The following is a 27,074-nucleotide window of genomic DNA, read 5'->3' as shown; positions in this document are numbered from 1 at the left end:
TTCCTTTTGGGGAAGTGTGACCCCATCTAAAACAGGTAGATCAAAATCATCTCTTGAGTTCTGACCCCGCACAATAAGTACCTCCGTCTTATCTGGATTCAGCTTCAGTTTATTCTCCCTCATCCAGCCCATTACTGCTTCCAGGCAGGCATTTAGGGAGGATATGCCAGCTCCTGAAGAAGGTGACATGGAGAAGTAGACCTGGGTGTCATCAGCGTACTGGTAACACCCAGCTCCAAATCCCTGATCTCTCCCAGCGGTTTCATGTAGATGTTAAAAAGCATTGGAGAAAGTACGGAGCCCTGAGGGACACCATACATAAGCTCAGATCTTGAAAAGCAACAATCTCCAATTGACACCATCTGAAATCTGTCCGAGAGGTAGAAGCGGAACTACTGTAAAACAGTGCCTCCCACCCCCAACACTCTCAGACATTCCAGAAGGATACTATGGTTGATAGTATTGAAAGCCTCTGAGAGATCCAAAAGGACCAACAGTGTCACACTTCCCCCGTCAATTCCCAATTAGAGATCATCCATCAGGCCGACCAAGGCAGTCTCCACCCCATAGCCCTCCTGAAAACCAGTTTGAAATGGGTCTAGATAATCAGTTTTACAGATTTTAAAATATGTAAAAGTTGGGGAGACTAAACAGCCCAACAAGGACGGAACATACTTGATGACCTCCAGAAGTCACAGAATGTTACAGGGGGCTGGTAGGGAAAAGAAATGAAAAACGGGTGGGATCACAATTTGAGCCCCTAACAGCTTATTGATTGATTAAGTGCCATCAAGTCGATGTCGACTCTTAGCAACCACAAAGATAAGATTCTCTCCAGAATGATCTGTCTTCAACTTGGGCTTTTAGGTCTCTCAGCGGTGCATTTTTTGCTGTCGTAATCGAGTCCATCCACTTTGCCTCTGGTCGTCCTCTTCTACTACTCTTTCCTTCAACTTCCCCCAGCATTATGGGCTTCTCAAGAGAACTGGGTTTTCGCATAATGTGTCCAAGCCTGGTCATTTGTGCCTCGAGTGAAAATTCTGGATTGATTTGTTCCATGATCCATTTGTTTGTTTTCCTGGCTGTCCGTGGTATCCTCAAAATATACTACCCCCTTAAACTACCCTGGATTTTGGTGGCATGGTTTGCTGGCCGGAACCCTGGATAGGAGATGGGGATGCAATATTTTGTTGCAGGTCAGCACCGAGGGGCGTAGGTAAGAGCATATCTTGCCTTTCCCTATCTCTATGGCCGTCATCTGACTAAAGAGGTAGCCTCCTTACCTTGGGTGTATGCGCATAGAAACTCGGAAACGGAAACGAGTTGTTGTCGCTGTTTGTTGACATCACTGACTTGCGCCGCTCCCGCTCCTAACAACAACGGGGTTCCTGGAGTTGGGGGTTCCTTGGTTACCCAGCGGGGATGGGCGACTCGGAGCGCGGCCCGGCCCCAGGCGAGGAGGGTGGTGGGGAGCCCGAGGAAGAAGGGGAGGAGGAGGAAGAGGAGGAGGAGGAGGAAGAAGAGGAGGAGGAAGAGGCGGCGGCTGGAGACGCAGATGCCCAGCCGGCGCCGGGCGGGCGCAAGGCTCGGGGCGGGCGCAAGGCCCGGGGCAGGCCGCGCCTCACGGAGTCCGACCGTACCCGGCGCCGTCTAGAGTCCCGCAAGAAATATGACGCGCGGCGGGTCTACTTAGGCGAGTCCCATGGCCCGTGGGTGGACCTGAGGCAGCGCAGCGGTTGGAGTGACGCTAAACTGGCGGCTTATTTGCTGGAACTGGAGCGGGAGCAGCGGGCCGGGCGCCGCGGGTGAGAACCGGCGGCCGGGGATAAGGAAGAGGACGAGCGGCTTCCTAAAAATGAAGTGCTGTCGTATTAATACTAATATATGTATAGCGTTGTCGACATGTGTGGTGCTTTACACAGTAACAAACAGGAGGACGGGTCACTGTCCGCAGGATCCTATGGCTTCAAATTCTACATGGGAGGCAATGGAGAGGGAAGGATGGTGAAGTTTTGGGGGAGGATTTTAATTTTAATCCCAAACTTCGCTTCAGTAGGGGATGAGGATTAAGGGGTTGTGGAAAAGATTTCATGGAAAAGTTAAGTTTTGTAGAGCAGCTTGTGCAAAGAGATAGAGAGACATTGGTATAATGTGGGTGTTCAAGAATGGAAGGGAGAAAGTGTAGTCACTTGAGGATGTAGGAGATTTGCTTTAGTTTGTGAACCTAACTGGTGGCAGCAGTGGAGACAACAGTCCACGGTGCTAAACAGCTTTCGATCCATAAAACTCAAAAGTACAGAGCCATTTCTCATTTTTAGAGAAAAGTGAGTATTTGCCCATCACAATCTTCTATGAACTTGTGACAGAAGTTAATGGAACTACTCCAAGATGGTCTCTTCTACATGTGTCTGGTTCCACATTTGATTTGCCACTGATCAAGAGTATTAAAGGTCTGCCACAGAACGATCTAATGGATGCAGAGAAGTGTGATTGCTCCTGTTGAACTGGAGGCAAAGGTCATCAACTATTGCCATGCCCAGGTTGATATCGGTCCTTAAAACAAGGTTTTCGTTTGGGTCTAGGGCAGCTGTCCATTCAGTAACATTCCTCAGAAATAGGCAGTTAAAAGCAGATGGATTGTTGGCTGGAATGTCTGCATTGTGAGTGGGGTTTGTTTCCCACTTGCCAGCAAGGGCCAAACATCTTTAGATTGTTTCAGAATTAAACCCAGTAAATCAGTAATCTTAGGTGAGCTACATTAAAACATCAATGTGGATCCTTCTATAGTCACAAAAAAAGTTTTACATTGTCTGGAGAGAAGTGCTTAAAATATACTTAAATATTTGGCATCATATGATTTACCTGCCATTATGCCATAAAATCCCTAAGTCATTTGTTTACATTTAGAAATGTAAGATATAGCTCTAGATGCTTAGCAGAGAGATTCTGGTGTGGTTTTAGATGCTGCAAACTTGTTCAATCAATCTCTTTATTTCGGTCAACGACCAGCATGAAATTAAAACAAATGTAAAAGAGAGGACAATCAAACTTCTGTTGGAAACAATAACACCAGATAAATTTTAAAAAGTCCTCCTGCAAACTTGTTTTGAAAGCAAAATGGTAAGTTGGCTATGAACGTGCTGGCTGGCCTTGGGAGATCATTTCTTGAGTCCCGTTTCCCCTCCCTGTAAACGGAACTCTTAATGGATTGTTGTATCAAATACTTTGTACAGGAAGAGGTTTTTCTTTTTTTATTCCATTGCAAAACAACTTGTTTTGAGCAGACCTTATTTTGGCAAACTTAGAGCATAACATCCACTTCTGAGCATGTGTGTGTCTGCTGTGACAAGCCACAATCTTTTATTGCAGGAAGCCATGGGAGCAAATGCCTTATGAACCACAGCGAAAGAAAAGTAAGTAAATATTTGTATTGGGGTGTCTGGTTTGCTTTGTGATACTGGTTGAATGACTTTTGTGCCGAGAGCAGAAAGGAGCCTCACTGGACCTTTCCTTGGACCCAGTGCTATGTGGAGACCAAGGGTTTCTGGTTGTGAGTGGTCACTGACAGGATTGCAAATCTTGTACCAGTATGTAGAGCATTTGAGATCTTCTACAAGGAAGGGCAGCTTGTTCAGCATCAAAGTAGCACTGTTGGAAACTCATCAGAAGCCAGTCAATTGCAACTGGTTTTTACTTGCAGTTAAGTTGATGATTAAGGTGAACCTACAGTGGTGTAGAGACTAGGACATTAGGAGACTTGCAGAGTAAATCTCATTGAATTCAGTGGACTTACTTCTGAGTAAATGTGTTTAGGATCACACTGTATCATCTTTTCCTTGCTTCTTGTATACATGTCTACTATCCTCATATGTATTGATCATATTTAGCCAACTTCGTAATTTTCACTGCTGGTTAAAGTGTGAAGCAAAAGCAATACAGTACTTCATTTTTATACTTGCAATTCTTCCTGACCATGAGATAGCAAGCTCCTGCCATTTAACTGCCGTTTGATTGATCAGTGGTGTGCATAATTGCTCTAATATAAATCCTCAGTCAATGATGACGTTTTAATTCCAATGTATTTGATGAGTTTTTTCCCAAGGAATTAAATTTTCCTATCCTCATGTCACATTTAGAGTTAAGCGTTCTGATTTTACCATTTGATGTATCTAGAGGTCTCTTCATTACACTTTCATTAATGTATATGTAATTGAACTGACTGGGTTTTTAATGGTCCGTATTACAGCCTTGAATTATACCCTCCCCCCCCTTCTCTCATATACACTCGCACACACCTCTACCTACTTTGGTGGTGTTGGGGTGGTTTTATTATTATTAATTAATTTATTTTAGCCATGTGGCTGTAGGTAGCAGTGGCTTCAGGAGTGGCTACAGTTAAAGTGCTAACATTCTTGCTATTTTAAAAAAATCTTTAGAACATGGCAGGAATCTACGACGTGTAAGGTCATTTCCTGGTGTTTCTAGAGCAGTGTTGACGTTTTTGGAGTCATGGACTGGTACATTCTTTGTGCATAGTTTCCCAGACCAGTAGTTAGTAAAGGGGTCACCCCCTGGGACCCCCCAAAACCAATTTTGATTCAGTGGGGGCCGCTGCTGCTGGGAGCTCTCTGGATCTCATTTCTACGCAGGCAGTCTTCACTTCCGGGATTACATTCATTTCGAGGAAGCAAAATGAACGTAATTCCAGCAGGGAGGGCTGCCTGCCTAGAAATGCACTCTGGAGAATTCCTGGCACCGGCCCCCACCAGCTCAAAATTGTTTTCAGGGGGTTAATTCCTCATGAACAAGCATGGACCAGCACTCAACTCCTCACGGACTGGCACCGGTCCATGGACTGGTGGTTGAGAAACACTGTTCTAGAGGATTTTTTAAAATGATGAGTGGCATGAATTGATTGCTGGGGGAATTATCGGCATACTAAGCACTGCTAAAGTCATCGCTGCCCCCAGACGCCAGCAAAAATGGGTTTTTAAACAACCTCCCCAACATTACATTTGTGCAACGAAAATTCCAGGCCACCAGTCGTAATTAGGTGGAGCCTTCTGTTCTGTGTTTCTCAAATTCATGACCTTTCTCTCTGCCTCCATCTTCCACCCATGTCCCAAGGAAGAAGGCGGAATGTGAACTGCCTGAAGAACACAGTGATCTGGTATGAAGACCACAAGAACCGCTGCCCTTATGAGCCCCACCTCTCGGAGTTGGACCCCACCTTTGGGATGTACACAACAGCTGTATGGCAATGTGAAGCAGGACACCGCTATTTCCAGGACCTGCACTCCCCGCTTAAGCCCCTCAGTGACTCTGAAAATGAGTGTGACAATGGTGAGTGTGGAGGTCTCCTTCTGAGATATTCCCCAGCTTCCCCCACCGCCCACCTTCCCGGAAATCAGTGAAGCAAACTGGGATCTCACTGAAATTGTTCGAACACTAGGTCATGTTTTGAGTCTTGTTTTCCATTGGTGGTTACTGTGTTTCTCACAATGGCTGGAATGGTGAGCAGGTGGAGCACATACCTTGGTATTCCACTGTGGACCCAGCTCCAGATTCAGCATGTCAAAGCAAATGCATCAAAGGAATTGTTTCTTGAGGCACACTCGGTTGAGAACTAGTTCCATGAGGAAGTACACAGATAATGTTCTGGGGTAGGCCTGGGTTTGGAGAGCTCTTGCCTTGAAGGCAAGGGAAGGAGTCTTTTTGCTTGCAAGGCCTTGATGCTTTTTGAAGAATTATCTCTCTGTTTGTGCCAGGTGGCTTGGTGGTGGTAGAGGCTGCATGAGTTTATTTTGTACTGCTTTTGATTTTCTCAGATACCTGAAGTATTACACCACCTGAATCTGGGTCTATCTGGAGCAGGTGCTGTTTGCTTGGACACAACATTGCTTTGAAGCAGATGGCCTATCTCCCAGCAAGATAATGGCCTATCTCCCAGCAAGATAATGGCCTATCTCCCAGCAATCTATTCACACCACTTGTCACCTGAGTATCAGGAGGGCAGCAAGGAGGGTGGACAGAGGCTTAGGTTCTGGTGCCAGTGCTGTCTATGCATGCATGCATTGCCCCAAACTGTCCATGTACCAAAGGAATTAATTTGGATTCGCCCTGAAAATAAGGATTCTGACACTTCTTGTTGTGGAGAGGCACTAAATATTCTGGAGAAATCTGGACAAGCTTGGAATGCTGTGATGCAAGTTTGAAAGTTCTGTGCAGTGAGTGTGTTCTCCCACCTTCACAAACTCCTAAGGTGGCTTTGCATTAGGGTTTGCATCCCAGTGCAGTCGTGAAGCTACTTGACAATCTTAGTCAAATTGCTCTTTATTTCAGTTCTCCATCTGTCAAAGGGGGGAAGTGATTTGTGTCCCATAGGTTGGTTGTGTGAGTAGAAATAATATTTAGGAAGCAAATCTCTTATGTGTATAACAAATGATGAATATGAGGGCACCAAAATTGCCTTGTTGGATTGGACAAAATTCCATCGTCCCAGAATGGTTTTCAGCAGGACTGAGCCATATGTCCTTCAAAAACTCACAAGTACCGGCTGTACTGGTCTTGTTGCTTGTTTCTAGCATCTGGTAATTGGTACATTTCCTAGGTCTACTAATAGCTATACCAGTTGTCTCTATTTTTAAAAGAAAAGGTCATCTCTGTTAGTGAGCATTACATTGTCTTGAACTAACTGCAAGTCAAATTGATTGATTCAGCTTCTTGAATCACGGCACAGTCCTTTTAAAATCAAGGGCTTACCCAGCCCCTTTAATGCAGAGGAGAAGAGGTACATCCCTGGTCTTCCTCTGATTGCCACCAGTGCAGTAATCCTAGTGCTCCCCCCAGCTATACCTGTATGCTGGCAGCACTCTCCCCCAGCAGCTTGTGCGTGATGCCAGCACACACATGGCCTCCACACATGCGTGGCAACCATGTATGTGCTGATGTCGCACAGGGGCAGCTGGGAGATGCCCCGCTGGTGCCCAGGCATAGCTGGGGGAAGTGCCGGGATTACTGCAGTGGTGGTGATTGGAGGAGGTGCAGGGATGAACCTGCTCTCTTCTCCTTTGAAGGGGCTGGGTAAGCCCTCGATTTTAAAGGGATTGTGCCATGATTCGGAAGCTGAACCTCATTTTGGCACATCCCTACTCTCCATCTTGATAACTTTACTTGCCTCTTCTATGCCTGAGGGAAATGGACTACACACAATATTCCAAATGTGTCAGTACTATAGTTTTTATGTAATGACATTGCTTTGCTTGCAGAAAGTGCCTCTTCCTGGTTTCTAGGGATTCCTCTCCAACCCCTGCAGCTATCTTCATCAAATCCTATGCTGTTGCAAGGATCACTTGACTTTTAGGAATGGGTTTTGGGAGAGACTTTAGAGGCTGCAGTGCTGAGGAGGGGATGGAGAAAATGTTTGGCATTGATGCAATAGCACTAGCACAAATCTGGATGCTACCTAATAGGCTTTTTGCTGTGACTGCAAGATACATTTTGGTAGCTTATTGACTAACTCATTTCTAGTGGTACAAAAATCAGGCCATGTGCTACAGCATCCAGAATAGATTATTTCTGTGTATATTCCCTTCAGAACAAAGAGTGGGTTGACAAAGTGCAACTCAAGATGGAACTGACATTAGAGCAACTTCAGCCACTACTGCTTTGAGTGGTAGGGAAAGAGAGCTGGTCTTGTGGTAGCAAGCATGAATTGTCCGCTTTGCTAAGCAGAGTCTGCCCTGGTTTGCATTTGAATGGGAGACATGTGAACACTGTAAGATATTCCCCTTAGTGGATGGGGCTTCTTTGGGAAGATTCCAAGTTCTCTCCCTGGCATCTCCCAAATAGAGCTGAGAGACTCCTGCCTGCAACCTTGGAGAAGCTGCTGCCGGTCTGTGTAGACAATACTGAGCTAGATGACCAATGGTCTGACTTGGTTCCATTTAGTCTGCTTCCTGGTAATATTCTCTCTAGTTTTTTTTCATCTGTATGTGGAATGAGTTTTGTACTGGGTGGCAGCATCAAGGCTGTTTGTGCGCACATGCATTCAGAGTGGGGCCTTCCTGATTCAACCTGACTGGGATTTAAAATTAACTGAGTGGACATAAAAAATGTGTGAACACATGCACGCCTTAGAGGGAACACTGCTTCCTGGTAGGATGGACAGTGGCAGGAGAAAAGAGAGGCAAGCAGATGCACTTGTTATGCTGAAATATTTAGCTTCTTCAGTGTGTAGAATTTCTAAGAGTGCATATATTGGATAGGGCTGTAGCTCAGTGGTACAGCATCTACTTTGCATGCAGAAGGTCCCAGGTTCAATCCCTGGCATCTCCAAGGAGAGCTGAGAGAGAGCCCTGCCTAAAATATTGGAGAGCTGCTGTCAGTCAGTGTAAAGACCACTGAGCTAGATGGACCAATGGTCTGATTTGGTATAAAGCAGCTTCCTATGTTCCTATGAGGATGTCTTTCCAAAGCAAGATGAGTGTGAGGGCAGTTCTAGTTCTCTGGTGCTTTAAGAGCCAGCCAAACAAGTATCTCTGTTGTATACTGCAGAATGCTGCTGGGCAGTGGTCGTGTTGGAGAACAGTAGAGGTCAAATATGCGAGGCTTGTCCTGCCATGGTCCCTGCTAACTTTCTCTTTATTTGTTTTGCCCTAGCAGTTGTGAACGGCACAGGGGCTGGAAGTTCAGGGTCCTCGGATGAGAATTCCGGCTCTGAGTCAGAGGAACAGCCGGAGAGCCGGAAGGCCAAGCCCCAGGCGCAGCAGCCACCAGCAGATGTGGCAGGCGAGAGTGCTAGTGGGCTCATCACTCAGGATGGCATCCACATTCCATTTGAGCACCATATTGAGAACCTGACTGCAGAGCAGGGGACTGGCATGTGCCACAACCCACCCCTCAGTGGCCCAGAGACTATGGAGACTGTGGTGTGTGTGCCAGTGCCTGTGCAGATGAGTTCAGGCCATGGGACTCTGTTTGAGAACGTGACGCAAGAGACACTTGGTGAAGTGGTGGCCAGCTGCCCTGTGCAGGGTGTGATGCAAGGTTCACAGGTGATCATAATTGCTGGGCCCGGCTATGATGCTCTCACAGCTGAGGGGATCCAGCTGAACGTCACCAGTACGGGAGGGGAGGAGCTGCCCTGTGCCATGATTGAGGGTGTGGCAGCTTACGCTCAGGCGGATGCTGAGAATGGACAGCCTGGTAGCATGGAAGACATGGAATACATCGAAACCAAAAAAGGTAGTTTCCACCGCCGACCTGGCTGTCCTCTGGTCAGCATGTTTGTTCTTGCTAAGGTGCCTGGCTGTTGAGCCACTGTGTGAAGTGGCAGCTTCTGCTCTGAGTGAGGGAGGGCAGGGGAGCTCCCAACTGTGCACTGTCAGAACCAAAGGAAATATCCCTCCCAAGCTGTGTGTGCCTTACCTGAATCTGTCTCTTAACAAACCTTTGCTTGCAACCCGGCAGCTGCTGCCTCCTGTAAACTAGCTTTACTGGAGGTAAAACCAGGCTGTTGTGAGGAACTGCAGAGCAGTTTATGACTCTTCTCCCCACATCTTGTAAACAGTGACTTTGCAGTGAAGCCCAAGCAGCAAAGTCCTCCTCCAAAGAGACCAACAATTGCTTGTGGGGCACTATAATGTAGAGGAAGTTGAAAGCTGTGGAATGCTTATGTTACGGGTTTGTGTTAGCATATAATTCCCTAAAACATTATTTTTAAAATAAAATGGCTGTCTGAACTGTATGCTTAGCATACACAAATTAAGATGAAGGTATGTGTCTTGGATGTACATACATCTGTTTTTGATTCATGTATCAAATTGTGCATCAAGGAGATTTTGAAGCATTGGCTTGCTTCTGAAGGGGCAATCTTGAAGCAACTTTGAGAATGTTTTGAAAACATGACTTTTCCCCTGACACTTTTTACGTCATACACGCACACGCATCTGAATTAGTCATTTGTGGCTTAGGAGGAAAAAACGAACCAGCCTTTGTAATGCCTCTGCTTGGTCTCCTGGAGGCCACAAGTGACAAGGTGAGTGGTTGGTTATTTACAAGTTTCTCTTCAGGAATGAAGCTCTTGTAGGAAAAGAAAGGTGAACACTTTTCTTTGGAGTGGCAGCTGCTCCCTTCTGCTTCCAGCTATTTCAACTTACTTCTCTAGCTTATCAAGAGCTATAGTCACAATTCCTGTGAGTTTTAGGCTTCTTTATTTATTTGATAAATGTGTATCCTGTCCTAGAGTGACTCAAAACCCAATAATATCAAAGTAACCTCAAGAAGCATGAAAATAGAGCATGAAAAGAACAGCAGATGAAAACATAGTTAATAAGCAAACTCAGTTATGGTTTAAAAGGTGTTCACGTGGTGTTGATGTGACATGAAGGTTGACTCCAGGTGAACCTCCCTAAGGAGAAAATCTCCTCCATAGACAGGGTACCATAGCCAAGAAGGCTCTCTTCCCAGTTGCTTCTGCCTTACTTCAGAGGGTGGAGGCAATACCCAGAGGAGCCTTGGATGAAGACCCCAGTGCCTGGTCAGCCTCTGTAGGATCTTTCATCCTTCCACCCAACCAGGAGCAACAATTCCTTGCCCTGTAAGGGGTAGGAAGGGAGTGCATTTTCAGAGTGATAGATGAGCTCTTAGATACTCCTCAGCCTATGTATAGATCTCTGGACTTTCCAGGAAGAAGTGTTCAGCATGCAGAATTCCAACTGTGCTTTGTGATTGCTGACAGAAAATGAGCTTTTTGAACTCAAAAAAGAGGAGCCACAGCCCCCTACAGAAATAGAGACACCATGTGACCCAGAGCCAGCCCATGAGAGTGAGGGGCCAGAGCCTGAGCCTGAAGAGGAGACAGATGGCAACAACATGTCGTCCATTATCTACGAGATTCCAAAGGAACCTGAAAAGTAAGTGAAAAGCAGCAGCTGCAGCAGATTGTGTTTGCTTGAGTCACTGCCAGGAGGAGGAACTGGGTGCTGCTCCTGGTCTTTGCTTGCCTGTAGAGAATGCCTGTCTTGCGTCTCATGCATGCCATCATTCCAGCCTTCAGGGATCTTGGTTGGTTGTAGGGTATGTTGTGTTTATGAGAGACAAGAAGCTGGTATCAATTGAAGGAGTTTTACGTCTGGTTTCTTGAAAACTTCTCTGGACCCTCTTCTTTTCAAGCTCATGTTTGTGGCCCTGAAATGGATTTTTGGGAACATGCAAAAGTCACTGCATTTTATGCTAGAGTGACTGCTGGGTGATATTCCTTAATTCTGGGTTTCTAGACTTCTTGGCCCTATATCTATGTGAAGAGCTCCAGGATGCATGGATAGAAATTGTCCCGTTTGGTCTTCTGGGGTGCAGGAGCTAAAGGAGGCCGCCTGAACGGTGCTTGTGGCTTCTCTGCAGACAGCCTTCTGTCTCTTCTCTCTCTTTAGGAGGAGGCGGAGCAAACGAGGTCGTGTGATGGATGCAGATGGCATGTTGGAGATGTTCCACTGTCCCTATGAAGGATGCACCCAGGTCTATGTAGCACTTAGTAGTTTTCAGGTATGGTTCCTCCTTGTTCAAACTTAGCAAATGGTGTCCCAAGTTGGAGAGCTTAGAAAACAGCAGAAATAACAGAACTGCTTCCCTTGTTAGGTGTGCCGATGACTCAGGTGCTTTCTTTTTTAAAAAATTAACTTGTGATGTGCAGGCAGTTGCAAAGATACATTGAAGGTTGTTGCCCTTTTGAGCATCCTCTAAAACTCCCCCTCCCCTCCAAGAAAGCACTTTTTATGGATTGAGCATAGTGTTCTGTGGGGCAGGTGAGTCCTAATAAGGAGAAGACCTGATCTTGTGGTAGCAAGCATTAATTTCTCCCTCTGCTAACCAGGCTCCTCTGTGGCTTGCATCTGAATGGGACACTGTTTGTGAGCACTGTTAAGATATTCCCATTAGGGGATGGGACTGCTTGGGGAAGAGCATCACAGATTCCAAGTTCCCTCCCTGGCATCTCTAAGATAGGGCTGAGAGAGACTCCTGCCTGTAACCTTGGAGAAGCCGCTGCCAGTCTGTGTAGACAATACTGAGCTAGGTAGACCAATGTTCTGACTCATCATAAATCAGCTTCCTATGTTTCCAAGTAACAAAACATTTTCTTGAAGCCCAGCTGCTAGATTGCAAACCACTCAAGGCTCTGAGCAAAAAGAGCTATTTCTACTGAAACCTAATGTGGGTTCATGCCTTTGTTATGGGTTCATTAGACATCAAAGCTTCCCAGTAATGTGTTTACAAGGGGCAACGTTCATTCCATCTCTTGCTGTCCCTAGAATCATGTTAACCTTGTTCATCGGAAAGGAAAGACGAAGGTGTGCCCCCACCCAGGTTGTGGCAAGAAGTTCTACCTGTCCAACCATCTCCGCAGGCACATGATAATTCACTCAGGTTTGTTTCCAGTTCTAATGGTTCTTTTGCCTTGGTACGGAGACAAGATAAGACCTCCTATAGCTTGCCTTAGCTGCCTTGAGTATGTTATAGAAAGAAGGATTATCGTAGAAACAAATACAGTAATTCTGATGGAACTGTTAAACTCGTCCATCAGCATATTTCAGCCTGGGACTGGGAGTAAAGAACTTCACTAACTTCTAGACAGCATGGGATAAGCCAGTGAATCTACTTAATCCGTCACTCTATAAAAAGGTATTCTGAGGATTTTCACTTTTGGCCATTTGGAACCATTTGAATAAAATAAGTCCCCCTGCTAACTTGGCAAAGAGGCACCTTTTAAGGTGGTGATTCTCTTTATTTAGCAGGGGGAGAGTAACTGGCCCTATTCACCCCCAGCACAGTACCTCCAGTGACTGTTGCTGCTGTCTATCTTATGTTTCTTTTAGATTGTGAGCCCTTTGGGGACAGGGATCCATCTTATTTATTATATCTCTGTAAACCACCCTGAGCCATTTTTGGAAGGGCGGTATAGAAATCGAATAAATAAATAATAATAATAAGTAGGTGATACGCATAGATCCTTTAACCAATAATATTGTTTTATATTAATGGTTAAAGGATCTATGTGTGTCTCTGTAGCGATTTAACCCAGCCTTTTTCTTAGAACAAGCTCATGTGAGGGGAAGAAAAATGCTGAATCATCCTCTCTTGCTTTCACCCACAAAGGCTGTTCCTTTTATTTATTTATTTATTTATTTATTTATTTATTTATTTATAAAAAATTTATACTGCCAAAAGACTCAGGGGTGGTTTACATTAAAACAACATCATTAAAATCAATTTACAATTCAAACAGAAATTATAAAATAGCATAAAACAATAATTAACAATTAAAACATCATAAAAGAACAATTAAATAGCCAGAACAATTTTAAAACAAGTTTTAAAAAGCTGAGAAAGCTTGGTTGAAGAGATGTGTTTTCAGAAGTTTCTTAAAAATTGCCAGAGATGGGGAGGCTCGTATCTTAGTAGGGAGCACATTCCACAATCTTGGGGCAGCAACTGAGAAGGCTCATCTCTGTGTAGCCACCAAACGAGCTGGCAGCAACTGGAGACGGACCTCCTCAAGTGACCTCAATGGGCGGTGGGGCTCATAGCGAAGAAGGCACTCTCTTAAATACCCAGGGCCTAAGGAGTTTAGGGCTTTGTAAGTTATAACTAGCACTTTGTATTTTGCCCAGAAACCTATTGGCATCCAGTGTGTAAACTTAAACTGTTCCTTTAGTAACTCAATCACTGCCACCACGCCCACTTTTTAACAGAGTTTAATTCCCCCCCCCCTCCGGTGTGGGTGAAATTTCAGGGAATTCTCCTTCTCTTTACCACTGGAAAAGTACAAAAACTCTTCCACGTGCAGCAAACATGTGGTGAGAAACCTTGGTAGAGTTGCTGAGCAATCAAAATTGAGATATGTTTTGCACCAGATTAAAATCCCTTTTTCTTGAGTTAAAAATCCACTCAGGCAGGTAAAATACAAAGAACAAAAAAGAGAAAAACTTTATTCAAAATACTACAGACTGCTTCCATCTGAGGCTTTCTCAGCTTTTAGTTACAGGTAAAAGAAACATTCAGTAATTGCAAGGATACTTCAAAAAGCACCCCAGTTGCAAGGGACAGGGATATAGGAAGGAACCTTTAAAAGCACCTCTACAGGTTACAGAGCCATTTGCAGCGCCCTGGATGGATAGCTGGGTGCAGGCTTGTGTTTCTTAGTTTGTTATGTTACAGATAAAGCACAGTAAAACAGTTGCAAGGTCATGCAAGGCACACCAGAGCAATATAAGAAGTCTTAATGCAAGCTAACTAACAAACCATTCCCTAGGCTAAAGCTTTCCCCGAAGCCAAAGTCCTGACTTCCTTCCTGAACTCAGCAAATCCATGGTAGAGACTTCAGGCCCCTGCAGTCCTAACTTCCCAAGATTGCAGCCAACTGAGAGCAAAGTTCTCAGTTGGAATCTGAGAACTTCTCTTCCTGCTGCAAGGCCCTCTATGTCCCACCTACTGCGTGCAGAGTGGCTGATCCCCAGAGGTTGCTGCCTGTCTATCAGGACGGAGTACACTTCCAGGTTAACTCTGTAAGGGAAGGAGAGGCTGTTCACTACAGTATCCCACTTATTTATTTATTTTATTTCAATTATACATCTCCCATCCCAGAATGGCTCTGGGCGGTTCACATAAAACATCAAATAAAATCTGTTGAAATATTCCTATAAAACTCATTTTTAAAACCAATTAAAAGCCAGGCTACAAGGATGGGCCTTTAGGGCTCTCTTGAAGGCCTCCAAAGGGTAAGCCTCTTATACTCATAGAAAGCCAGATCCCAGGTTGCCATCAGATGAACTGGTGGCACCCGAAGACAGACTTCTCATGATTATCTTAATGAGCGGTGGGAATCTTGCAGGGAAAGGGGTTCTCTCAGGTAACCCGGGCCTAAACCATTCAGGACTTTAAAGGTGATAACCAGCACTTCTTATTTTGCCTGGAAACATACCGACAGCCAGTGCAACTTGTTTAAGAATGTGCATGGTATGGTCTCTCCAAGTTGCCCCAGAGACCAGTCTGGCTGCTTCTTTTTTAAACTAATTGAAGTTTCCCAACTACATACTAAAGCAGCCCTACGTAGAACACGCTGTAGTAGTCTAGCCTGGAGGTTACCAGGTGATGCCCCACTGTTTTGAGGTCACTGTCTTCAAGGAACGAGCGGAGCTGTAGTATCAACTGAAGCGGGTAAAAAGCACTTTTGGACATAACCTCAGATTGAGACACCAGGGTGAGACTAGGATCCAAGAGCACTCGCAAACTATGTGCCTCTTCTTTCTGGGAGAGTGTAGTGTAGCCCCATCCAGAACAGAAGATTCTATCCCGTGCTCCAGATTACAACCCCCCACAATGAGCACCTCCATCTTGCTTGGATTCAGCTTCAGTTTATCATCTCTCATCCACTTTGAGGTGAAACAAGTTGCTCTGATTCCATTGTTTCTATTAAATGAACAAAAAGGGAGTGTAGAGTACTTTTGTGCATGAAGAGTAGTATAAAATAGCTTCATTGTTTTAAATAAAATGTGTAGTGCATATTCCAGCAAATCTTTGGTCATATTTGCAGCGACCGTGCGAGGAAGACCCTTGTCCCCATAATTCTCGTGCAAGCTTATAGTTGGCGCATGGCTTCATAAAGTGAGACCCAGTGCCTTAGACCTACGCTTGGTTCCTTAGGTTGTATTCAGCCCTGGCAGGTGTCAGTGACTGTGCTAGCTGCTCCAGCCAGTGACTTATGGAAAGGAATGGATCCCCATGCCCCAGCTGTTGTGTTTGAGACAAAGGCTTCTCTCTTAGAATGAGCTGACTTTTGCTCCTCCTTCCTCTTAGGAGTTCGTGAGTTTACCTGTGAGACCTGTGGCAAATCCTTCAAGCGGAAGAACCACCTGGAAGTCCATCGCCGAATGCACACAGGAGAGACGCCTCTCCAGTGAGTGACCTGGAGTGGGGGCATGAATAGAAAAGCATCTGGGCTGAGCCATTCTTGCCTGATCATTAGGGTGAGGTCTTTGGCACCTGCTTGCTGTTGCCTTTCATGTCAGAGATGGGAAGCTTGACAAGATAGATCACAGGGGCTGAGCCTGGCTGGTTCTGATCTCTTGCCCCTGTTCGTTTCACAGACTGCAGAGTTTAAAGCAGGACTGTCAACTCATTAAAAGGTGTGTGGGTTTTTTTTTTTTTAAGTCCTTGCTTTTAAATAACTTTGGATTCTTCAGCTGGCATGTTTTGAGGTATTGAGGAAGACTGGTCTTATAGCATCCGAATTCTGTACATGAGATAGCAATGAACTGGAGAGATAGGGCCTGAAGAGAGAGTAGAGCATAGTAGGATGGAGAATGGGATATTGCAGGATGGGTTGGAGGGGTTTCCATCCCTTAAATGGAGGAGGGCACTGGGTGGGATTTGTTTTGTTTTCTAAAGCAGTAGGAAACTGTGAATGAACTGTTCAGTTATTACAGTATCTTGATGCAGGTAATAGCTTTAATATCTCTTGCTACCTGCGGAGATGTGTGCAGGTTGTTTGCAGCAGTTCCATCAGCACGTCTACAGAAGAAAGCACCAGTTAAAATCTGTAGCCAGATAGTCACTGTGTGTAACCCTGGTTTAAAGCCCAATGTTAAAGCTACGTTGGGGAGGCAGCACAAAGCTGTCCCTGGGAACATTGACATTTCCGCCTGTGATGGAAGCTGCTGGCAAGGCCATTTGGGCAGAATTCCCTCTTCTGGTGCTTTCTGAGCAGAGCATGGCAAGTGACAGACACACATGCTCTCCCTCCACTCAGGGTCCTGTGCTCATGCAGCTGGAAGAGTGGTCAGCAGTAGTGGGTGGGTTGGCTGGGTGGTGGGCTCTCTTCTGCTCCCAAATATGGGAGTGCAGAGGGGTGATGGCTGCTTCCTTCGCAGGTGTGAGATCTGTGGCTATCAGTGCCGGCAGCGGGCCTCTCTCAACTGGCATATGAAGAAGCATACCTCAGAAGTCCAGTACAACTTCACTTGTGAGCACTGTGGCAAGCGCTTTGAAAAGCTGGACAGTGTCAAGTTCCACAAGCTAAAAAGCCACCCAGATCACAAGGCGACTTGATCCTGAGCACGGACTGCTTTATTTATTGCCCCACCAAAGGTCCCAGACCAACTGAGGGCACTTCTTGCACACTCGCCGCTGGAAATGTGGTGTGTTCTTCCCCCAACAGAAGGATGCACCCCTCGTGTCAGTGTAATGGGGGCGAGGGGGGCAGCCTTTTACGAGCCGGTGACAACTGACTTAAAACGTTTTAGTTCTGATGTGCAAGTGTTGGTGTTCTCAGGGATTGGGTGGGGAGGGAGTGTCCCAACTGCATCCAATCGACCCATCCTGTCACTGGAGATGTTTGCTACAGCTGTCCTGTCTCTCTGGTAATCGGGCCTGCACCTATAAGTGAGAAGAATCTTGGCCAGTATGGTGCTCTCTGCCAAGCAGCACCTTTACTTGTCTAAGTACCTGCTGCTCTGTCTGAGGCCAGAGCACAATAGGAGGAGCCACTAGCTTTGGAGAGGCTGCCGCCATGGGAAGTTCTAGGACTGGTTCATATGACCATTTTGTATCTAAAAACCGTCATAATACAAGATTCCCTTTGACTGATCTGCATTTGTTGATCCAGTCTTGCGAAAGGCCATATCTTGCCCCCCCCCCCCCCCCCCCGGCAAAGTTGAACAAAGCGGTGGTGCCATAAATCAGCCAAAGCTCTGGTATTAGGAACTTGCCTCTTCATCTTCGGGGCTGTTCTGTTGGAAGGCAAGCCAGAGTGGGCCTCTGTATGTGTGTATTTGGGTGTCCCAAAGAGTGCAGGCTTGTGGTGGTGGATGTGTTTATGTGCACCAACTCTGCTGGAAGCAAGACCCTTTCTCTGTCCTGGGCCTTTGTACCCACCTACCCTTTCTGGCCTGCCATGTTTGGAAGAGCAGCTACCCTTCTACTTGTCTGGAAAGGCTGCTCTTACTTCAGTAAGCACCCTTTCCTCTGATAGTGGCTTAAAAACTTGCAGTGCCTTTCAGTAGTTGGTAAATGGATATGGAAGGAAGCCCTCTCCTTCCTACGTAAAACATGCTCCTGTGCAGCTGGGAAACTCTGCATCCTGTTTTGCTCTTCCAGTGGCTTCCAAAGTGTATGCCTGCCTACCAAGAGCGCTTTTCACAATAACGTAGATGAGGAATCCCTCTCTATCTCCACCTAAACGCCTGTGTGCTGCAGAGGTTTCCGGGCATGTCCTACAGAGTACAGTTTGTCTAGCTATGCCTCTTGGGCCGCCTCCTTTGTTGCCATGTATGGGCCGAGAGTCCGTCCGGGAATGTGCCCTGCACTCTGCAACTACACTGCAGAAGGCAGCTGGTAGCTGAGAGCAAGCTGACCTCCAAGCAACCTTGCCTGCCGTTGCGGATCTTCTCACTGAACACAGCTCGAAAGCCACAGCTCTCTTCCACTTGTGCTAAGTTCTTTGTTTGCCCACCCCATGAATGGACTATGGCCAAGATCTGTGTGTTCCATGCATGGGCAGGTTTGCCTGGCACAGACCCTTGCATTTGACCTCTGCTTTTTGTTCTTTTTGAAAGCAGGCCTCTAGTGATCAGGGCTAAAGAAGCTTGAGCAGATGTTGTGAGGGCTTAGAAAAGTATAGGAGGGTTCAGAAGGGCTCCGTTGGTCACAGGAAGCTAGAACTACCCTTCTATATTCCCCTTTCTGTTACTACTTCCTGCTTTTGTTTCTGTCTAAACTGCTCCAGTTTCCAAACCTCTTCCTGCCTTCTGTCCCTTTCCATCATTCATTTAAAAAGCACACGCACATGTGTTGTTTTTTTTAAAATACCTTTATCTTGGATGCAGACTGAAGTGCAGATATTATGCTTAATTTGCATGCTTTCATAGTGTTCCAGTTATGTTCCTTGTCTGTGGATAGGAGAAGTTGCTGCTGGCTTCTGAATACTCTTCTTGCACAGTCCTTTTCCTTAGAGTGCTCTAGTTGTTGCTTCTTGCTGTTTCTCTTGTATGCACAGCTGTATCCCTTGCTTTCCTGTACTTAACATGAGTTGGTTGCCTGGGTATTCACAGACTGACTGGTGTTCTCTAGAGTCAGCACCATTATTATCCTGCCCGTGGGCTTCCCGGAGGCATCTGGTGGGTCACTGTGTGAAACAGGATGCTGGACTAGATAGGCCTTGGGCCTGACCCCTGTTCTTATGTACCCTCCCTCTGATAAGTTCCACCATGATAACTGCCCCTTGCCAAATTATGCGCTCCTGTTCTGCTGAATCTAGATTGTGCGTGTCTGTATGCTACACTTAAATTTCTTCCGTCATGGAAATTAAGGCAGCATGCATAGAGTTCCCAGGCGGTCTCCCATTGAAAGAATGATAACTTTCCTGTAGTAGACCATGAGGATAGTAGTAAACCAGTTCCCTCTTGCAATTCAAGTCTATGTCCAGCAGATGGAACCAGAGCAACGTCTACTTGGCTAAGCAAAACTACAGTCCAGGACTCGGGCTGAGGGGGGAAAGCCAGCCACACACCCATTTTGCACAAGGTGGAACACTATTCCTTTCCTACAGGCTTGGCATTTGCTGCTGCTGGCCTAACTCTTCCCCCTTCCACTAAGGAAAATGCCTTTTTCCTGTAGGGGCGACTGAGAGAACACCTACAGGATCTTTGGGGGTATGCTTTTCAAAAACACAAACCACCGGTGAGCCCCCTTATAAAACCCATTCACTCTGCTCTTGCCTCCTGACTCTTAAAGTTAGTTCTATGTGCTAGGGCACTAAATATTTCAGTCCATTCTCTCCCCACGCCCCAGACTTCTTTCTATCCTCTCCCTGAATGATGAAATATTTTAACTCTGGGAAGCCCTGAGCCATTGTGTTAGTTTTTTTCAAGAGATCCTTGGACTGGAAAGCATCTCTGGCTTTAGACCTCACTTACTTAATAGGACAGTGTAAATAGCTTGGGAAGCATCAGTTCTTCAACGTGGCTACCCTTCATAGCCCTCTTTCGTGTTTTCATGTGCTCCTGTCTGAACCAACATAAGTGATCATGGCCTTTCTCCACCTTCCTGAACGATTCTGCCTTCAGCAACAACCCTGACAATCTTCCAAAGAAGAACCCAGAGGAACAGAAGAGCTGGTATGAACAGTACTTTAGATAGCACCTTTCCTAGAGTGTGTCCATTATCCAACATCCATTATCTCTGTAATCTTTACAACAACTCTGTAAGGCAGGCCAGTACTATTACTGCTGTATGAGAGATTGCTCAGCAGTTTCGTATCTAATCTTGCTGTTAGATGCAGTGTGTGTGTGTTCACTAGGCTATGCCAACTTCATCCCATTTTTTCCAGGGTTAAGGGGACAGACAGGGCCTTTCTTCACTAAAGGTTATGTGCAAAGCCTTTTCTCTGCGGGGAGGGAGGCTCATGGTAAGCTTTGCTAAGTAAGCCTGTAAACAATTCTTTCTCCTCTGTCTGGCTTCACGATGCCAGTTGAGAGTCTAACCATTAGGAATTGCTCTCTTATGTGGTGTTATTCCAGTGCTGCTAAGGCCTGCTTTGCGAGCTGAGTTCTTGCTGGTGAGCCGACACGAACTGATATTGACAACCAGCAACTCATTCCCTAATCCTCTCTCTGTGGCGGTACCAAAAGTTAACCAGCTCCATCCTACTCCCTAGTCTAGGCTCCTGTGGAGTATATTCTTGTAGGGAAGGGATTAATAACCCATGTCTTCGCTCTCTACCCCCCTCATTCTTTACATTTGCTTTAAAAGCACCTTGGTGCCTCTCCACTCCCTGCAAATAGTGCTGAATAAATAATTCACTACCCGACAAGGCCACATGAATAATGCAGGCGTAGGGAACTGCTGCTCTCATCACCAAGGGCACCTCAAAAGCTGCTCTCCTTTGGCCGCAACCTGAATTCTCTCCCCCCACCCCCCGTACCCCACCCCCAACCGAGCTGCAGGTGCTTCCTCCTCACCGGTTTGTTACCAGTTATCATTCAGGGGAGTTGCCGCTTTTTGTATGGAAAAGATGAGGTGGTGGCTTTGATTTGTGCTTGAGGAGAGGGCAAGGTCTAATGCTTTCGTGTTACAAAAGCTCTGCTGTGAGGAAGCCGGTGTCTGATGTGAGCAGGCTACATGATACGAATGGCTATCCTGCAGAACAAGTTGAAGAGGGTGTAAATATGCCCCATCTCTAGCAGCTCTGTCCTACAGGTATTGGGTCCATGGCTCAGGGCCTAGACGGTTTCTTCCTGGGTCGTGCTGGCCGTGCCCTTGTGCGGATGAGATACCTTTGGAGTTCTTATGCTCCTCCACTCCCTGTGCTATGTAGCTGCAGAGTGCCCAGACTCCCTTTTGCCAAAGAGAGAAGACACCTCAACTCAGTACTCCCTTGGAACACATCAGCCTACATTCTGTAAAACTGAAGCCCCTGCTGATTAAAGGAAGATTTGAGTTCTCAGTGATGAGCATGAACAGTGTGTGGTTTTTGCATTTGGAAGGACTTAACTGGTATGCTTGTATCCTAGTTAAAGAGCTCTTTAGCAGTCACTTACTCTCCGAAGCTATTAACACCTTGTTAGCAACTCCAGAGCAGTCACTTTCCCTCAGAGATTTTAAATGGAAGGGCTAATAAACAAAGCTTGTCTGTACTGCCATGGCTTCATTCAAAGTATGTTAAAATTAACTGCAGGTATTAGCCAACATGTTTTGTTAACTCACCAGCAGGTGAAGCCAATAGTTTAATGCTGCTTATGGGAACACTGTGGTTAAAGGTGCATTCACCCAGCTTCCAAAGCAAGGTAACAATAATAATTAGGATTTGTGTAGCACTTTTAAGTGTTCAAAACGCTTCACCTGTATCATCTTGTAATCCTTACCTGTCACTAGGTAAGTTACATTATTCCCATATTACAGATGGGGAGCTGAGAGGAACTGGCTTTCCGAAAGCCACCTTGTGAGTTCATGAGAGGTGGCCTTAAACCTCTGGGCTTCCCAACTTGTAGCTCAGTCTGTTAGCTGCTGTGCTACACCAGCTCTTGTGTAGGTGATGGAGCCCTCAGCTGAAGTGCTTGGACCCTTTTTTGGTCTCAGATTGTCCCTAGTAAAACTACCCCAAAGAGGATGAAATCGGATGAGAACGTAAATTTTAGTTTCAAAGAATATGCTCAGTGTATTTTCTGTTTGACATATTATTTCATGCATCTCTATCCCACCCTTTCTCCAAGAAATTCAAGGAGTACATGATTCTCCTCCCCCAACCCTGCTTACTCCTCACAATACCCCTGTGAGGTAGGTTATGCTGAGAGATCACCCAGTGAGCTTCACAGCCTAATGGGGATTTGAACCCAAGTCTTTCTAGTCCTAGTCTAAGCACTGCAGCATGCTTGTGTGATGATCTCACACTGACTCTGTAGATACAACACAAAACCCCTTAACAGGTAACTACCTATCTCATCTTGATAGACTGACCTAAACCAGCCATTTGGGAACTTCCCAATGGACCAGAAGTGATTCTAGGAGTCATAATTTGCAGAGGAATAGTCAAAGAAATGGCAGAGACACTGTTGCCAAGAGCCACTTTCATACACACATCCTTCCCTGTTGAAAGAAGTGATCCCAACCAGTGACCCCGTGCTCCTTCGGCAACATCTGAAAATCCAGAAAAGGGCAATTGAATTTGGGAGATTTCAAGTATTCTCCCCCTCTCCCCCCCACAAACCTACAGGGGTGTGGTGCACCTGATGCTGTTGTAGCTCAGTAGGTATGGAGCTGCTAAAAGTGTAATGAATAAACCAAATGCTATTTCATCTCTCCTATTTGGTCTATGATGAAAGCAAAACCAAGGAGAAGATTTGAATATTTGCCTGAAGGCATATCAAAAACAAAAATGTTAGAGGAGCCACAGAGCATATGATAAGTTTCCCACGTGCATATTTGTGTTGTGCAGAAAAAAGGGTGCCATTACTTTCATTTTGCTGCATGGCAGGGCAGGCCTGTGGTTTGGAAAGTTGCTGAAACTTTTATATCGTCTTCTAGATCCACTCAGCTGCCATTGGCCCACAGTTCAACTTTTTGCTAGGGCAGTTGTAGCAACAACCTAAAAGAGCAGGGCATCTGAGTATGGCATCTGAAAGAATCTCAAGACTATGAGAGCATCCTAGAACTCTGTCTAGGGAAGGAATGCGATAGGGAGAGGAGAGCTATTAGGTCCAAGCAGACTGTGGGCAGAAGTAATGACTAAAGGTTGCATTACCAAGCATAGGCAATGGAAATTGGATGCATGTTTTTAAATGAGATGCATTCTAGAATTATAGTTACGGAATGAAAGTAAAGAAGTTGGCCTTCACGTGTCTCCATGTTTAGGATTTTGGTTCAGAGGACCTGATTTGTAGCTAGACCTGCAGCTCATAAGATGGAGATAAAGAAGAATATGATCGTTTGTATTCCAGTATCTCAGATGAAGCCAACTGCATCAGGAAGGTTTCCCATCCTGAAGAAGGGATCCTGCTTCTGCTTCCCCTCCTGGTTGGAAAGAAAAGAGCTTTGGAGCATGTGCAGAATATCTCTCGCCCTCACCACTGTGTATTAGCTGCATGAGACCAAAAGAGGACAGTACCATCAACCACAGAGAACAAATCAGATTAGCCCAGAAGTGCAATAAAGATACATTTACTGAATACTCTAGCTACCTGCTGCATTTCAAGTATGGCTGCCCATCAGGGAAATCTAAATACTGTTACTGTGGAAATGTGCTTCATTCAGCAAATTGTTAGAGGCAAAGGAAGTGCACCTCTCTAAAACAGTTTCCCCAAGGAAGAGCTGTACAGGCTTGAAGTGCAGTGGATAACTGTGGAGGATTCATTAAGAGCATCTTTACTGGACTCTTGAACAAGCCCCTTCTGCGCTAGGTAAGAGCAAATAGTCCACATGCCTCCATATTTTAGGATTTGGGTGAGAGGACCCAATTTGTTGCTAGCCTTCTTCAACTTCAAATGAATCATGGCTTGCTCGTTAAAGTTTCCTTTGAAAAGATGCAGGGGTAGGTTTTGCTGAGACTCTAGTTCTGACCAGCCACTGTGTTTTAAATTGGCATGTGGCTCAGCTGCTTTGCTTGAGATCTCCAGAGCTCTTTGCAGCACTTTGCTGCATGCATTTCATTTCATAACGGCTTCCAAAATGTACAAGAAGCCCCCGCCCCCCGCCTCCCAGCAAGTCTGCTTTTGATTATGATGTTTCAGGCCCAGTTGGTCTAACCTCACTAAATAGATCCCCGCTGAACGGGGTGGGACTGTAGCTCGGGGGTAGAGCATCTGCGTGGCATGGAGAAGGTCCCAGGTTTAGTTCCTGGCATCTCCTGGGCGTTTTTCACACAGGGCTTTTAGCTTGCATCTCTTCCAGAATGGAGTGTGTGCATTCACATATTGGCCAGATTTAACCTGAAGGCCCTGCGAGCTATCGGGGAGCACTTCACACACGATGCGGGTTTTTCATTGTATGTTAAAGTGTAACCTGACTTATATCCAGGGCAAAAAAACCCACTATTGCGTCAGTTCTGGGGGGCAACTTCGAACTTGCAGTAAACTCTCGGTAAAGCCGGCTGTGTGAAAAATGGCCAGGTAGGGCTGGGAAAGACGCCTATCTGAAACCAATGGTCTGATTCAGTATAAGGCAGTTTCCTATGTCCCAGGCTCTGCTCTGCTTGAATTCCTGTCTTGAGTCTTCTTAGTGGTGGCAGGGGTGGGGCAGGAAATGGGGTCTGGTGATTAGAGGAGGACTGCTTGGACCATTTCTGAGGTCTGTAAGCAGTCTTCCTTGTGACTGTTTGGGGCAGGCTCCCTAGCTTTAAAATCCACTCTCTCTGGAAACCTAGACTGGCAAAGGTGAATCCATCTTTCCTGCTAAGGGAAGGGGATAGCTTTTAATGGCAGTGTTACTGTGAGGGTGGCATGGGTAATATCAGTGCATCTCTTTCTGCTGTGGTTTCTGTCGCAGGCTATTGAAGGAGTGAGTAAGCAAAGGCTGTTGAGTGGGAAATTCTCCTCAGGCATGCAGGGTCGTGGTGTGAAGAGGGTTTGGAGCTCTCCCATTCCAGGATCAACGTGGAACTACTATGCCAAAGCCAGCCTGGACTGAAGGTTCTCCAGGGGTTAATTGCTGGAGTTGGGAGCTGAAGTACAGAAGATGGTGGTATATTGGCCAGATGAGGGGTCGAAGACCAGGATTCTTATATTGACCAATCTAAAAGGCTCCATCAGGCCTCTCAATTGCAAGAGCCAGTGTTGCACATTCCTGTGCCTGAAGAGGCTCTGAGAATAGACAGCCTCACGTAGCCAGTTATTTGTGTGCTGACTGTGAGGCTCTGGGCTTAAGGCCTCGAGTCCCTGACGATCCCGCTCCCTTTTCTGCTCTTACATCAGGGAGAAAGCAAATTGTTCAGGAGAACAACGTGCAGGCAGGTGCTTGTGAAGTGCTGGCCCTGCCTGTCCATTCATAAACTCACTGCACAAATTCTGGCCGGCACTGGGCAAGAAGCTCTCCTCTCCTCTTTGTCTGCTCTCGGGTGGAGATAACTGCATGCTCCCCTCCCCTAGCTGATTTTCCTCCCTTTGGCTAATTAAGATGGATTGGGCCATTAGTGAATACCAGACGCTGCCTCTTCTGGGAGGAAATTGGATCAGAGAATGAGAAAATGGGAGATGATTTCCACCTCCCAGCGGATGTTTCTGTTCCCCACCCACCCCCACTTTCTCCTCTCCAAGTCTCCTGGATGCTTTCAAGAGACTGAGCTGGGAAATGGTTCAGGCCGGAAGGTGGAGGCATCTGCTCCTTTGCCCTGTGGTGACCTCACTGTTCATTCTCCAAAGCCCCTGCTGTACAGAGCTGGCAGTTCAGGCCACAGTGGAGGATCCTGGGGCTCTCTTCCGGGCCTGGCCTGGCTCCTGTCATTCCCTTTGCTGGGTTGCCTGTGGTATCCTGGAGGCTTCATCTGCCTGGAGGCTTCAAAAGGACCACGGATGCACTTGTGGCCACTGCAGTGTCCCTGTGCGGACATGCTAGTCCCACTGCTCTTCTGGATGGTCCACACCTCAGAAGGGAATGAACACAAGCCATGCGGCGCCCGATTGGAAGCATGGGAACCAGAAGGCACCTTTCTTACCGAGGCAGTCTTCTCTTGGTCTGGCACGAAGCTGACGGTGTGGGAAGTTGCCACAGAGATGAACCCTCCGGTGGTGGGGGCTGTGGGAAAGAAGGTGGCTGCCTCCGGTTTGCCCAAAGCCCCATGGGATGGAGAGGCTCCCGCGTTGCTGCTCCCCAGCCCAAAGCCTCTCCCGCTCTGTTAGAAAACATTCCCCTGATTGAATTTACTCCCAGTGCTGCAGGCTGAGAGATTAGAGGCAGTGGGTGGGTGAGTTTGAATAAATCACAATTGTAATTTCCTTTGCAGGGAAGAGCGAGGGGAGAAGGGGAGGGAGGCGACGAGCAAGAGGAGTCGCGCAGCAGCGGACGAATGAAGGGCATTCGATCACCTTCCAGAGCCCGTTTGCCAGCGTTCTGGCTACTGAGGAGCCGGGTGGGCAGGGACGAGGGAGCAGCCGGCTTGGGCTCGGGGGTTGGGGTGGGGAGTGGGCAAGAGATGCATCAGGGTCTCCCTCCCCACCCCCCACCCCTGATCTTCTACCCCTACCCCCGCTCTGGACTCTGATTTGAAGCAGCTGCATGACTGGCCTCTCCGGTGCTTTCTGGGGGAGCCTCTTTTCAGGGATCATGAACCAAGGAGCCTTAAGGCGACAGCTGTTGCGAAGGTTTGCACAGAGGTGTCCCAAGAAGACCACAGCTACCATGCCTGTCCGCCCTTCAGCTGTGGGCAGCCCCTTGTATTTCGTGCCTGACCCTTCCATGCTAGTTGTGCCTCACTGGGCCAGAAGAAGGCCATTCCCCTGACTTGAGAATCCCTGGCGGGTATGGAAGACTGCCTCCACCTGGGGGGATGAGAGAGTTGGAGGGATCCCTTGTAACGTTGGCAGAACATGCAGCTT

The 27,074-nt window shown here is 46.6% G+C and overlaps 1 protein-coding gene across 6 annotated transcripts; it reads left to right on the top strand.

Annotated features, from left to right (window-relative positions):
* Window positions 1–1,422: 1,422 nt before the first annotated feature.
* Window positions 1,423–21,500, top strand: ZNF653 (zinc finger protein 653). 6 transcript variants are annotated; one of them, XM_053295382.1, is made up of 10 exons: window positions 1,423–1,805; window positions 3,370–3,413; window positions 5,128–5,343; window positions 8,665–9,246; window positions 10,742–10,916; window positions 11,433–11,544; window positions 12,309–12,423; window positions 15,853–15,952; window positions 16,143–16,181; window positions 16,926–21,500. In XM_053295382.1, the coding sequence occupies exons 1-10, from the start codon at window positions 1,423–1,425 to the stop codon at window positions 17,101–17,103; spliced, it is 1,944 nt and encodes a 647-aa protein (XP_053151357.1). In that variant the 3' UTR covers window positions 17,104–21,500. The 6 variants fall into 6 exon arrangements, with proteins under 6 accessions (XP_053151357.1, XP_053151356.1, XP_053151360.1 ...); XM_053295381.1 differs by having other exon boundaries at window positions 8,662–9,246; XM_053295387.1 differs by lacking the exon at window positions 1,423–1,805 and adding an exon at window positions 1,881–2,324 and having other exon boundaries at window positions 8,662–9,246.
* Window positions 21,501–27,074: the final 5,574 nt, after the last annotated feature.

The sequence above is a fragment of the Hemicordylus capensis genome, chromosome 2 (genome assembly GCF_027244095.1).
Source record: "Hemicordylus capensis ecotype Gifberg chromosome 2, rHemCap1.1.pri, whole genome shotgun sequence".
Lineage (NCBI taxonomy): Eukaryota > Metazoa > Chordata > Lepidosauria > Squamata > Cordylidae > Hemicordylus > Hemicordylus capensis.
The sequence above is the reverse complement of the archived record's forward strand: the minus strand, read 5'-3'. Positions and strand labels throughout refer to the sequence as shown.

Coding starts and splice junctions, on each gene's coding strand:
- ZNF653 (XM_053295381.1), top strand. CDS start 1,423: ATGGGCGACTCGGAGCGCGGCCCGGCCCCAGGCGAGGAGGGTGGTGGG. Junction 3,414..5,127: donor TGAACCACAGCGAAAGAAAA/GTAAGTAAATAT, acceptor CCATGTCCCAAG/GAAGAAGGCGGAATGTGAAC. Junction 11,545..12,308: donor TAGCACTTAGTAGTTTTCAG/GTATGGTTCCTC, acceptor TGCTGTCCCTAG/AATCATGTTAACCTTGTTCA.